Source organism: Nematolebias whitei, chromosome 4, assembly GCF_014905685.2.
Source record: "Nematolebias whitei isolate Nwh7 chromosome 4, NemWhi1, whole genome shotgun sequence".
Lineage (NCBI taxonomy): Eukaryota > Metazoa > Chordata > Actinopteri > Cyprinodontiformes > Rivulidae > Nematolebias > Nematolebias whitei.
In genome coordinates, this window is record NC_056501.1 from 16859613 (window position 1) to 16874168 (window position 14556).

Below are 14556 nucleotides of genomic sequence, written 5' to 3' on the forward strand. Positions count from 1 at the left end.
TCAGCTATTACCATGCCAAATTTTTTAGTCAATACGTGTACAATTGACTAAGTTATAGCCTTTTTTGTGGAAGCCACCTTGGATTGTGTTAAGCATTATTCAGTTCCAGATTCAGTCTTTGCCGATGTCAATAAGATTTTTTGGTAACAAACACGCACACGGGCAAAAACATCTTTCCTCTTTGACCTTTCGGCGACTTGCGATGGCGATCATAAACATGAGGTACTGAGATAATTCACCAGGCAGAAAAAACTGAAGGCAGATCCTCTGTGTGCTTTGTCTTCTGACTAAACCTGCAGAAACAGGATGCAGATACTGTGGTTTAACGGTCAGCCTTAACAGTTGTAACATATGGATACACACACACACACACACACACACACAGAGCATGTGTAAGGAGAGATAATTGAAGCTTTCAGGGAGACACTGAAGCTCAGCAGCATTGTCACAATCATGACAACAGAAGAAACATTGTGAACGGATGTGTTTAATTTTTATTTATGATCAATTTTACAGGTAAACACTTCATACTGGCATTTTATTAAAACTCGGCTGTGTTAATAAGCTGTAGCTTCTTCAGTTTGTCATGGTCAAGACAACATCTCGTGACAAGTCTGCCAGTCGTGACAAAGCAAAGCTGATTATGTTTTTTGGTTAGAGTGAATATAAAATGAAAATGTGGCTGTGTCAGCTGATTATTCCTTTAAGGCTGATTGTCGAGCTGCTGCTCCACAGTTTCACTCGGCAGAAGTCCATCAGAAGGGGAATCAGCATGAGGACCTCTGGGGTGTTAAGACTGTCTGACCTTGTTCATTGTGGCATTCATTGACGTAGCTTAAAACAAACTTTGTGGAGACGGAACACATCTGTTCCAGAATATTATATTTTAATCCTTACTGTTACGATTTATTCTGGAATAAAGTCCTCTTGTCACTTTGGTTTTCTGTTTGGATCCGTTTTACAACAAATATTATCATTCATTCATTCATTCATTCAACCTTTATTTAAACAGGTTAGTCCCATATTGTTGTGTGTTTCAGTCTTAGAGAGCTTCGTGGCCTCCGGTCAGTTTATGGAAGAGCTCTTCATTGAGCGTGTCGCCCTTCTCATGGCTGCGTGTTGACATGAAGATGTAGCCTCCGATAAACTCGTGAACAATTTTACAGTCTGCCGTCACACAGCTAAAGGCGATGTTCACGTTGCCCTCAAACTCAATGGCCATCTGAAAAACAATCAAACTTTAGGAAGCAGCTTCAGTAAAAAAAAAAGTTACAATAACATTTTATTAGTAAAATAGAATGTAATGTTATGCAGTTAGTGATTCACTTTTTGCCATTCTTGCTCTCCCAGTCATACAATCAGCATGACCTGAGTAATTGTTGTCGTGGAGCTGAATTCATGTTTCGTTTGCATGTCAGTTCAATCAGGAAACGTGGTCTCTGTTCGGTTAGTGTTTGTCTCGGCTTCTGTGATCATGTTTAAATTACTGAATATGTTATAGTTTTTATAATCTGTCGCAGAAAGGTAAAAGTGGACGATGAGGGTTTTGCTCATGTGTGCGTGTGTATTTATGTGTTTGTTAGTAAAATACATTATGAACCATTTGACACAATTTAATGGAACTGTCAGAAAGTAATCTTTGTATGTACATCTACAAATGACTGATTTTTGTAATCAACTCTGAAGATCACCACAGCGAACTGTTTACAAAACACAAGACTGGCTGTAACTCAGTCAGTTTTACAGATATTGAGCTAAAATCTGTTGTAGTAGCTGAGAGTCATCCTCAACACCATATTTCCAAACAAATATTGCATTTCTCCAGTTTTAGCTTCTCTCCACTGGCTCCCTGTTAAGTCCAGAATTGAATTCAAAATCTTACTTATAACCTACAAAGCCCTCAACAACCTAGCTCCATCTTTTTTTTTTTACAGATCTTATTTGTTCCATCTTTTTCTAACATATACATTTGCTCTCAGACTGCAGGCTTACTTGCGGTTCCTAGAGTTTCCAAAAGCAGAATTGGAGGAAGATCTTTCAGTTCTCAGGCTCCTCTCATGGAACCAACTTCCAGTTTTTGTCCATAAGACTGACACATTGTCCAGTTTTAAGACTGGGCTTAAGACTTTCCTTTTTGATAAATCCTATAGTTAGGGTTGGCTTGTTATGCTGCTATAGGCTTAGACTACTAGAGGACAAATTGACCTCATTTCCTTAAATGAATTGTTAAAATTGAATAGTTTTCATTTGATATTATTTCTATCTTAACATGTGATTCTCGGCCTGCCATTGTGTATCTGTTCCTCCTTCCTGTTCCTCTCAAACCCATGCCAGTCGAAGCAGATGGACGCTTGTCCTGAGCTTGGTTCTGCTAAAGGTTTCTTCCTCATGAGGGAGTTTTTACTTCCATTGTCGCCTTCATGCTTGCTCAAGATGAGAGTTCTGTGATGGAGTTAAACTCAAAGCAGTCTGCTCCTCACATAAATAGTGTTAACTTATTTTTCAATATATATATACCAGAATATAAATGTTTCTGTTCAGTGCCCTGAGATGACTTCTGTTGTAACTTGGCGCTATATAAATAAACTGAACTGAATTGAATTGAACACACAATGTTATTTTCAAGGTTTGAGCAAAATGTCTACAACTCCATCGTTTATGAACACGAAATGATCTTAGTGTGAAACTCAGGTGACAGGTGATGTGCATTTCTTTAAGAAATGCCAGGCCTTTAAGTAAATTCTGTGACCTAGACATGAATTTACCTTCATCAGTTACTTTGTGTTTTACTGAGTTGACCTCCCATGCATTTGGTTTAAGTTTACTTCCTGGTCTCAGTTTCTGATCAGCACCTGTTTTAGTTGCACATTTGCCACATTGTTGTGTCAGTGTCAGTTCTGTCTTGGTGGATTTGAAGGCACATTTTGATTTCGTTTGTCACCCTATTTATTTGTTGTGAATAAAGTTAATTATTGCCCACACGTCTGCCTGTGGACTGCAGTCAATCTGGACTTGGCTCTTCTGTTGATGCAACTGCGTCAAATCCTTCCAAATGTAGTTGTCTTGTTTTTCTTAGGTGTTTATACAATCTCCAGTGTTAAATAAGATAATTCAGCAGCACACATCATGCTGAGAGCTTCCAGTTAAAGACTGACCTGCCGTATGTCCCAGTTGACGTTCCACTGCTTCATGTTGTTATAACGCCAGGTCTTGACCACATCACCCACTCCCAGGTCGATCCGGATCAGCCGGTTGGGGGCTATGCCCAGTACCTCGTCTTTTCGACTACCCTTAAACCTGTTGGGCATATTATGTTTTAATCATCCTCTATCATAAAAGACTCCCATAACATTCACTTGATGTTATTTTTATGTTTATATGTTTTTGTATTAAGGTTAAAAATAACTTGCCAATATTAACTGATGCAAAAGTTTTTTTATGCTTTTAAAATATAAATTTATTCCACTACACATTTTTCTCAGATGAGAATTTAGGCCGTTGGGTGAAAAAGGGTCCGTACTGTATAATAAAATAATTAAAAATAAATAAATTAAATAAAAAACAAAAACTTTATAATAATCCTGTTACACAAAACTTTTCTATGACTGCGTTTTGTGGCATCAAATCAGTTTTTCAAAGATTTAAATTAAAATCTAACCTGACAACAACGTATGAGAGTCCAAAGTCGGGCAGGGCCTGCCAGATCTGCAGGAAACGCATCAGCGCATCTGTCAGTGAGAGCTGGGCCACATTCTGGTACGCATCCAGGATACGAGGGGTCAGCTGGATGAAAAGGGTCATATTTAATTACTCTTGTGCTGCCTTGAATTCAAACCTTTCAAAGTTATGTTTAGTTTTTTTTCTCACTGATAGAAGTTGTCTCCTAGAACATCTACTATAAAATGTTTGATGCAGAACTCCACTCCACGTACCTGTTTAGGCTTGTACTTTTTATGGTAGCGTGGTGATACCAGACTGTGAGTGTTGATGCTTTCATCACTGGCAGCTGCACTGGAACCAGAGTTGGTCTTCTGCATAGCCAGGAACGAACGGATGCTTTGGATCTCACTCTGGAAACTGCTGTCCGCAAGAGTCTTGCCTTTGGAGGCCAGCCGACATCCAGCCATCCACTCAGCGTACTGCTGCTCCTGCAAACACCGGTCGCAGACAGACAGCTTAAGCGACAGGTGTGTGTTTGTGGCAAAACTGAGAAGCTGAAAAGAAAAGCACTGGGGAAAGACAGGATGTCACACATAGAGAGATAAGTGTGTTGGGTGGCCTCACGTTTTCACAGCGCAGATACAACTCATTCATGCCTTCGGGTGCTGGTATCAGCAGTCTGATGAGAAACTTCTGAGCTGCCACATTAACATCTGGAGCCACCTCACATCCTGTGTATGTGAGACAATTAACCAAGTGATAGTCCATCTGTCCGTCCATCCATCCATCATCTTTACATGCTTTGGTGCCCATCCATCACTGTGCAGGATGCAAAGTGCACAGGTCACAAGTCCATCACAGTGACACATAGAGACAAACGAGACAAACAACAATTCACACTCTCATTCACACCTAGGGACAATTTAGAGTTACCAATCAGTCTAACATGCAGGTTTTTGATCTGCAGGAGGAAATCGGAGAACCCGGAGAAAACCCACACATGCACGGAGAGAACATGCAAACTCTACACAGAAAGGTCCCCAGCCAGGAATTGATCCAGCAACCTTCTCACTGAGAGGCAACAGCTCTGCCAACTGACCCACTGTGCCACCTTTAAATTTAGAATGTATGCATTAGTGTCCGAGAAGGACAAAGAAAATATGTCAGTCTTCTAATTTTTAGATTAAAAATTTCAGCTTGTTTTGTTTTTTAAATATACTTGAAGTATTTATTATTTTTTTATGTTGTTTTTTTTGTTGTAAAATAGCAGAGCTTTAACCACATCCCAAATGAGATGGGGGACATTGAGTATGAGTGGCCATGTTTTCCCTCCATTGTTGAAGTGGCTGCCTTGAGCTGTGGCCGCAAGGTTGTCGGTGGTTTTCTTGCTGGCCATCCTCGAACTCGGTGGTGGACACCCTGGGTTAGGGAGGTTACCAAGCTGAATAAGGAATCCCATCGGGCTTTGTTGGCTGGTGGGACTCCGGAGGCAACTGAGGAGGGGGCAGAGATGAGGTAGAGGCATGGCAGCCGACCTGGGACCAGAAAGTTATGGTTCGACTCCCAGCCATTCCCACATGTCGTGGTGTTTCTGAGCAAGACACCTAATCCCTAACTGCTCCCCAAGCACTTACATAGCTGCCCACTGCTCCACCTGGGTGCAGCTCACGTGTGATGGGTTAAATGCAGAGAACAAATTTTGGCATTGTATGGGAACATACAATGATAATCTCAGACCACTTCACATCACTTCACTTCACTTCACTTCACTTCACAGGAGTACCGGAGGGCCAAGTGGGCTGCAGCCTCGGCTTTTGCTGAGGCAAAATCTCGGATGTGGGAGGAGTTCAGTGAGGTCATCTGGTAAGGATGTTCCCTGGGCGCCTCCCTGTGGAGGTGTTTTGGGCATGTCCGACTGTGTGGAGACCCCTGGGAAGACCCAGGACACATGTCTATGTCTCTCCAGTGTGTCCTGGGAACGTCTTGGGCTCCGCCCAGAAGAGCTGGAAGAGGTGGCTGTGGAAAGAGAAGTCTGAGCCTCCCTGCTCAAGTTGCTGCCCCCGCGACCCGACTTCTGAATAAGCAGAAGATAATGGATGGATGGATGGATGGTAAAATTACAGAAACGTTTGTACTAAAATAAAATAACTTTTTTCAAACCTCTGAGGTTAATCTGTTGAATGGGCTCCCCGATACTCTCCTCTTTGCTCTTGAAATAAGAGATGGAGGTGTCCTGAAACTTGAACCAGTACTGCTTGTATCCCTTCAGAGTGAGTCTCTTGGGTCTGAAGCATAAAATCACATTTTATCTAAACACGTTCTTCTGGGTGTTAACAAGTCACGTAATCTAAAGTCTGAGATTATTACCAAGAATAGTGGTTTAACAAAACTCACCTAAATATCTTTAAGTAGTCGTTGAGCTCTGGAGCCGTCATGTTTTCCTGGATGAAAAGTATTTTGTTAGTTGATACAATACTTGCTGCTAAGTTAAAATGTTTTAATTAATGTTTAAATTAGAAAAACTGAATTACACATTTCTTTCCCTGACATAAAAAGCACACATTTCAAAAAGTATAATTTGTATTAAAGCATGAATGAAATTAGCGTCTGCTGCAGAGCTTAATATGTGAAGTAAGTCACTTAAGTCTTGTCTGACCAGCAGCTCAGTCGCAGAGCTGCTCTCTCCCTCCATCTTGACCTCCAGAGATTGCAGGGCGGACTCCAGGTCATCCATGGCAGCGCTGGAGCTCAGAGTCTGGGGCTCCGACTGAGACACCTTACTGATGTGGTACTAGGAGGTTAAGCGTCAGAGAGAAGAGACACAGACTTTTAAATGAGTACCGCATGTTGAAAGACAACGTAAATCCAACAGTGTGCTGTGGCACCATGCAATATATTAAAGTACATAAAATGTTTCAAACAGAATGATTTATGTGTCAAAACCTGTTGAAATACACCTGGTCCATAACAAGTCTTTTTATTAGGTGAGTACAGCTTCAAATGAGTAATGATATTTTACTGTGTTGTTTTTTATTTGACAAAAAAAAAAAGTCAAAAGAAGAGTATAAAATTATATCACGATTCAACATAATGTAGAGCCACCCTTTTCGGCAATAATTACCGCAATTTTTGCCATATAGGTTGCAGCTTTTTGCATAAATTAGCATGCTTGCAACTTATACGGCAAAGCAACATATTTATGTTTGTTTTGCTTATATTTATAACCCAATTTTTGTCTGAGATCTGACGATTTCATTCATTCTGACATGGAAAATATTGAACAGCCACCAGAGGATCCTCGAGTAATATGGCAAGCCAGTGTCTCATTAATAGGTAAAAGTGGCTATTAATGAGACACTTGGCTTGCCATACCAAGCCACCTTCGTCTCGCTCCGGAACTCCTGGAGCAAACAGCTGCATTTCATCCTGCCGCAGGTGAACTGCAGCTGATTTGACCATTAAAGTGCATTTACTGTATTAAGGGAAAGTTCAACTGAGACGCACCTTTACTATAATGTCGAGCAAACAAATAATTGTTTTTAGGTGGTTATCGTGTTAAATTTTGAAGAAATGCACAGCGAGTCCTCCCTCTGCGCGCTCCTGCCGCCGCAAATCGGCTTTTGAAATGCAGCTGATTTGACCATCAAAGTGCATTTATTAAGGAAAAGTTCAACTGAGACACACCTTTGCTATAATTTTGAGCAAATAAATTATTGTTTTTAAGTGTTAATCTTGTTAAACTCTTGTTAAAGTCCTCCCGTGCATGAACCCACAGCTGCCATTTGGCAGCCAATCGATTTTTAGCACACCGGCCCACATTTCCAGGTTATCATAGGTGAAGCGCTACAAACGCGGCACGTCAACGGTGACACATAATAGATGCAACGTATATGGCGAAACAACTTATTTATGTTTTTCCCCCCACTTTATTAGACATATTTGGGCTGATGTGACTTATACGGCGGTGCGACGTGCACAGCGGAAAATACGGTAAATAAATATTTTCTTTATAAGCTTCTAATTTTATGATATAGTTTTGGAGGAGGTTCGGTCTGCTTTTCTTACAATGTTGCTTTGATTTAGTAAGATTTGTGAGTATTAGTTCACCGTTTTTTTTTTGTCTGTTTGAGGTCTGCACTTTGGATGACCTCACATTTAATTCTGTAATATTACAACATAAAAAAGTTCCTAGTCGACACAGTGACTAAGATCCCAGATCTTGTTCTGCAAAACAAACCCAAGTCATCAGCTCTCCGCCACCGTGCCTGAACGCTGGTTTGCCTTAAACGTTGTGTTGTTGTCATTAACCGGTAGTTGTATTGTCATTATTATTAACACAGAATTTAAAAAAAAAAAAAAAGTTTTATACAATTTTTATGTGTTGATCCTTTAAAAAAAAATCTGATATAGTTTTTATTTTATGATCCTTCAAATTGGAGCATGAGCTTTATTACAGAAAATAATTTTGAACACCTATTCTGGTTTGTTTTGGATTCTTAAAGGTTGCCTCATCAATATGTTTATTATATATGTGCAGAAACAGTAGAACACAACAGTTCCTGTGATTCTTGACATTTACAGGCTTTGTGTTAGAATGATCCACTTCCTGTGCACATGTCGTCGCTCTGTTTTCTACCTGCAGAGCTCCAAACAGCATCATCTCCTCCTCTGTGCAGTCGACGTCCTCCAGCAGGATGGCCCAGCGGGCCTGCTCATAAATCTGGGTCAGACGCACCATATCGTACTGCAGAGATTGACAGCCGCATGAAGAATGGATTACAACAAGATCCACTGAGTAGATGAACATCATGGGAACAGACATGCGCACACACACCTTGGGGTCTATATCATAGAAGGAATAGTACTTGAAACGAAGCCAGAGTCGGTCGTTTTCTTGGATGCTCTGCTGCATGAGACAACGTGATGAGTCCAGCCACCTGAGAAGAAGACAAGCAGAATATGTAGAGTATGTGATTGTGCGTTTAGAGAGAATTGTTTTTATTATCAACCTGTTTTTACCAGGAAAATCCCTTTGAGATCACAGATCTGAAGGCAGCCAGTTGTTAAAACTATTCAATTAAGCAAAATAAATTTTAATAATGTAAATCAAATAGTTTTTCAAAATAAATTGTTCAAAATCCCAAAACAGAAACACAGTTTTGATCTGGAAGTGTAAAATGTTTCAATTAGACTTGGAAAAAATAAAATTAAACACTTACATTTTTTTTATTCCTGTTAAATTTGGGTTGCTTTTGCAACAATTTAACCTCAAAGCAGATCTAAAACCTGAACTTGAGAAATAAATAGACAAATAAAAACTTTTTTTGTCTCTCAAGAACAATGAAGTGCTTCTACTTTATCTGAAATTACAGATCATGGAAGCCAGCAGCTATTGCTTCTTTCCCAAAAGGCATTACTTTAATGTTTCTATCGACCCCAGCAACCTTCATTTAAAATGCAGATGAGTCATGTCTATAATAGCTCCAAGTTTACAATAGGTTCTAAAAACAAATGCTGGTGTGTTGCAGGAAGTGTACCTGCCGTTGATGTGAGCCTTGTCCACCACGCTGGCCGGACGATACTGCTTGGAGATGACCTCGGGGGCGGGAGGAGGCTGAGTGATGGACAGCATCTTGTAAATGGCCTCCATGTTCTCTGAGTCAGCAAAGTGAGCCGGCATGCCGTTGTACAGGCAGGGCCGGGACACTACAAAGGAAGTGAGAGTTACGTGACATTAACATTTTCCACAAAGACAATGTTTGAAACGGTCAAAAACTTAAAGACGATTGTTACAATGGTTGAATATTTAATGAATTGAAGCTGCTACAGTTTATCTAGGGCTACAAATATTATATTTCTAAACCATGAATGACACATTTTTGCTAAAGGCGTATGTTATTTCTTCAGTGCGAACAAAATGGGATGAGTGTACCCGAGGAAAGGGGCACCTCGGTCAGGTCGTAGATCTCCTCCATCAGATCTTTGTCTTTTTTCTTCTTCTTCTCCTCCACAGGGCGTAGGAGGGAGAGCTCCTCTGGGTGACGGATGTCTGTTGAGGTAAAATGTTAATAAGAGCCGTAAAAAGGAGGACGTCTGAACACTGATAGAAAAAAAAACCTTATAGCGATTTTATAAACAGCAAAGAGTTTTACATCCAGACTAAAGATTGCAATTGGTTCCAGGTTGTTTCAAATTTTATCGAGGTATATTGCTAAAACTTACAGAATGATTTTAGCCCTATCTATTCCAGAAATGTAAATTGTTGCTTATTAACAAATGAATGGGAAACAAACACTGAGCAATAGTGAATACCTTATGGAACATTATTCTCAAAAGACTGGGCATCTGCAAGAAGTGACTTTAGTAAAGCACATGACCCTGATGTGATTTGAACACACAACTTTCTGATCTGGAGTCAGACACGCTACCATTGTGTCACAGGGTCTCTGTTACCTGAACCTCCAGATTCAGAGGTTCTGTCACACCTGACAGCTACACTTGATAAAACCTGAATGATCAAAAATCTTTGTTTTGTTTCAAATTAAATTTTGTGGCATCTGGGGGCTCTACAAATTTATGTTTAGTTTAGTTTATTTTTTGAATATGTAAAAAAAAAAAAAAAAGAAAAAATATATAGCTTGAAGCATAATGTCAAAACTTTTTGTTTTACATATTCAAGGGAGTGGGTAGAAGTATAAACTTATCAAAATTCCCACTCCTGAACCACTTACGTAATCTTACATTCATTACATGTATAATTCATACATATAACAACTAAACCCATATTTATCCATCAATATAGTATCTATTTAAGTTAAATATAGTAGATGAACAATTATTATTCCTTTAACTTCACCAAAAACAAAAGCATCAATAACAAATAACAACAAAAAAACAAAAACAACAATAAATGAATAATATTACTATATATTATATCCAGCAATAATCATATGTTTATATGATGATTTAAACAGTTTTATGTTTGGACATTATTTAAGTCCAATATTCATATTATTCCACAGTTTGACTCCACTTACTGATACACAAAAGTTTTTCTAGTATTTCTAATTTAGCGTATTTTAAACTGTGATTCCCCCCTTAACGTATAAATTTGTTCTTTAATTTTAAACAGGTTTGAATGTTTGACTCCAGATCAGAAAGTTGTGTGTTCCAGTCACATCAGGTTTATGGGTTTGACGCTCAAATACAAGGTTTACAAGACTTAAGACTTGATGGTCTCTGCAGTTTGGAGATAAAGTCTTCTGTAAAGTAATGCTTTCCCTTCAAACTGCAAAGACTGAATCACCTCGGCATTGGAAGTCAACAATTATTATGAAGTGAATGAAAACACGTTTATTTGTTTTAAACGTAATCAATGCCACAAGCACTTGACCTAAAACAAATATATTTTATATTCTAGATTTTATAAAATGTACCTTTAATGTATGGGAACAGCATGTGGGCATGTTAACTTGAGAAACGAGGAAACAAACTCTGCGGCACAGATGTAGCACGTCTGACTTAAAATCAGAAGGTTCTTCGTGCAAATCACATCAGAGTTTATACAGTCTAACAAGTAAACAATGCTTTTGAGGTAAAAAAAAAAAAAATATATATATATATATATATATATATTGAAATGCCTAAAAAGTAATCAGAGGTTAAAATGTTCAAAGCTCTGTATTGATGATGAGCATCTATAACATATGTAACAAAGAACGCACACTTCTAGCTCTAGTCTGTAGGTGTACTACTTTATTTTACACAGTATGCAGTAATTTCATACATAAAGTGGTATTGTATGTCCTAACTGCGTGTATTCAAGCTACACAGCAGACTCTGTGGTGCAATGGTAGCACGTCTGACTCCAGGTCAGTTGTCAGACCAGTCGTTCATCTGAAGGCATCACTGGTGTGGAGCTCAAACACAGGTTCCTGAACCGAAGCCTGGTTGGCATCAGTATTTATTAAAAAAAAACTGTTTACCTCCTCATCTTTACTAGTTTAAAATATTTTAAACATCCAAAGTCTGAATCATCAGGTCACTGATGTAAACGTTTCTGCTAATTCAACTTTCTGCATGCGAACTTTTTGTGCCAGTAATGTTGCAAGATTAGTGCACCTGACTGCAGGATAGATGACCGTCAAGGTTTGGAGTTATCTCCTGATGCATGCTCAATAATCCAGGTAGAAAAAAAGAATACAGCACCTCAGACTGAGGAAGTCTTACGGATGAAAGACGAAACGTTTCTACATTTTTTGTTGTTGTCTTGCTGTTTTGTTTTTGAATGTCCAGAGGACCAGAATGAACTTTTTTAGTTTTGAGTTATAGTTTTGTCTGCGTTTTCTCTGTTCACAAACGAGACAATCGGTGTCCCTCAGTCAGGGCTCTGTGGAGCAGCGGCTGCATATTTTACTTTAGATCCAAAGGCCGTGTTTGTCACCTAACGGTCATGGGCAAGCTTCTTGACTGAAGAAAATAAAGTGGGAATTTGAGAGCCTGTTAAGAATTTCCTGCCAATATTCAGGCCAGTCGAAGGTTATGAAGTAATCTAACTTTTCAAACAAAAATAAGTTTACTTGACTTTTTAGGTCTTGGCCAACAAACTGCTGGAGAGTCGATCTTAATTTATTAATAATTCTGTACTTTTTGTGCAATTCATCATGTGAATTTCAGCCCAGATTACCCACCTGCACTGGGAATTTCATGTCTATAAAACACTGAAAAACATGTTACATGCTTTAATTTTAGCTAATGGATGACAGATTTAATTATCGTACTGCTAATTAGTGCAGAAAATACTAAATGTAAAGAATTTTACTTAAAGTTGATTTTCCCTTTGCATCTTTATTGGAGAATTCAAACAATTACAATATTTAAATTTGTAAAATAACCATAACTTGATGGTGCAAGAACACCAGCAGTTATTTTTTTACAAGTTTCCATTTCTGGTCTTATGTTGCTGATTTATTTCATGTTGCTGTGTTCATTTGTACTCATCTGCTCACACAGACTCGTGTTCGTGCTGCTGTTCTGCGTATTGTTTTTATACTACTAGTGCTTAGCGTATTCCAAGTTTAGCATATTTCTTAGTTCATATCTTAGATCTTATTACTGTTTATCTGTACAATTTATACTATACAATTTCGTTCCACCACATGTACCACATATGATGCGAATGATAATAAAGAAACCTTGACCTTGACCTTGATGATTTATGATAATGCACAATTACGTCATCTTAAATGACACGTTTTGTTCACTTTATTTGTGTGCATTCTGACCTTTTATTTTGAAAGTATTTCTTTATGTCTGCTTACTCCACATATTTTCAGACTGGTGCCATTTTCTGTTGGTTTCCAGAGAGAAACCGATGAACAAGCACCAGAATTAGATTATATGAAAGTATTTACAAAACAGTGAATGACTGTCTGCCTTTTTGGCAATAATCAGGGTGGAGAGAGACAGCAGGTCAACATGTTAAAGATTTAAATATACAGATGGTTGTAAACAGCTTTTTTTTGTGTGTGCATATTTAAGGTTCAAGGTTCAAGTTTCTCTATTGTCAATCGCATCACATGTGATACATGAGGCGGAACAAAATTGTGTACTCAAGGTCCCAATTACACCCCAAAATAGCAAAAATATAAAGTATAAAAAGAAACAATACATAAGGATCTAAGATATACACTAAATGAAAGCTAAACGATATGCTAAAAGATCTAAGATATACAGTAAACACTAATAATGTAAAGTAATATGGTGTATTAAACAGCAGCCCGAACATGAGTCTGTAATGAGTAGATGGGTATGAATACAGCAGCATAACGGCAAGAGATCAGCAGCACAGATAATCAGCAGCACAGATAAAGTCACATATCACTAATTAAAGTGGAATTAGTGATTTTTTTTTACAAACAGCAAAGTGACTGAGACTGAGAAGAAACAAACCTACAGATGTTAATTATCTATTTTAAACAATTTAGTTTGGAAAACAGAACTAGTACTAATAGTAATAATAATAATAATAATAATCTGCTGAAATTCAAAAAAGTGCAAGAAGGGAAAGAAGAACCTACTAAACATCCTGCAGATGCCCATCACGGTCTGGAAGACGGGGTTGGAGAAGCAGGCCCTCAGCCTCACCGTCGTGCCGTTGGGCAGGCCCAGTTTAAGGGGCTTGTGTTGAGGCATGAAAACCAGCCGGGCGTCTGCGTGGATCCCATATTTGTCCAGAGTCCAGGCTGTTCGCAGCAGCCACCGCTGCTTCTGGTCCCACCACAGTGCATGGTCTGACCAATCACGCTTGATCTCTGTGAAGGACAGATGGACACACAAATATTCACAAGAATCTTGTTTAATGCATGGCTGAGTAAAGGAAGATCGGAGCTGAGGGGGTGTTTGTCCTTTCATGGCCATCAAAGTGCATTAAATCCCTGCTTCTGCCTGCATTCTGCATTATTCAGACACGGACCCTGCTCTGACATGTCGGCTATTTTGGGACCGCACCTGTTTGGGTTGTCGGTTGCGCACGTCCGCTGAGTGCAGCGGCTGAATGAATGTCCATTTGGGCTTTGATGGATCGCTGCCTGGCAGTCCCATCTGAAGCTTAAATTAACTTTATTTTACCTCTTTCAAGGCCGGTCAGTGCGCGGTCAAATGGTGAATGTATGGCAAGCCACGTTGCCACATAATTTGATCGTCAACTGTGCACGTCCGCTGACACAATCAAAAGCCAGACACCGACCCGAATCTCACTTTAAGCCCATTATTCTGGCCCGGCTCTAATCCATGTTGGGCTGGGCTCCAGCTTCAGTTTAGAAATGACAGTTCTACCTCAGACACCCTCGCCCCCCCCCCCCCCCCCCCCCCCCCCCCCCCCCCCCCCCCCCCCCC

The 14556-nt window shown here is 39.4% G+C and overlaps 1 protein-coding gene and 1 non-coding gene across 3 annotated transcripts in view; both read right to left on the minus strand.

The window, feature by feature from the left end:
• Nucleotides 1–1035: 1035 nt before the first annotated feature.
• fermt3b (FERM domain containing kindlin 3b) overlaps nucleotides 1036–14556 on the minus strand; it is a 14775-nt gene continuing 1254 nt past the window's right edge. Inside the window, exons 2-14 of one of the 2 annotated variants that reach the window (XM_037675799.1) lie at nucleotides 13740–13973; nucleotides 9593–9709; nucleotides 9198–9366; nucleotides 8495–8597; nucleotides 8297–8404; nucleotides 6317–6451; nucleotides 6055–6101; nucleotides 5821–5945; nucleotides 4285–4391; nucleotides 3933–4148; nucleotides 3659–3783; nucleotides 3156–3297; nucleotides 1036–1222 (exon numbers count right to left, since the gene is read on the minus strand). In XM_037675799.1, the coding sequence (XP_037531727.1) occupies nucleotides 1043–1222; nucleotides 3156–3297; nucleotides 3659–3783; nucleotides 3933–4148; nucleotides 4285–4391; nucleotides 5821–5945; nucleotides 6055–6101; nucleotides 6317–6451; nucleotides 8297–8404; nucleotides 8495–8597; nucleotides 9198–9366; nucleotides 9593–9709; nucleotides 13740–13973 (1808 nt within the window). In that variant the 3' untranslated portion in view covers nucleotides 1036–1042. Of the gene's footprint in view, nucleotides 1223–3155; nucleotides 3298–3658; nucleotides 3784–3932; nucleotides 4149–4284; nucleotides 4392–5820; nucleotides 5946–6054; nucleotides 6102–6316; nucleotides 6452–8296; nucleotides 8405–8494; nucleotides 8598–9197; nucleotides 9367–9574; nucleotides 9710–13739; nucleotides 13974–14556 lie in introns of both variants that reach the window. The other variant, XM_037675800.1, reaches the window with a different exon arrangement.
• On the minus strand, nucleotides 10034–10105 carry trnaw-cca. The gene has a single exon. It is a non-coding gene; the product is annotated as a tRNA-Trp (tRNA).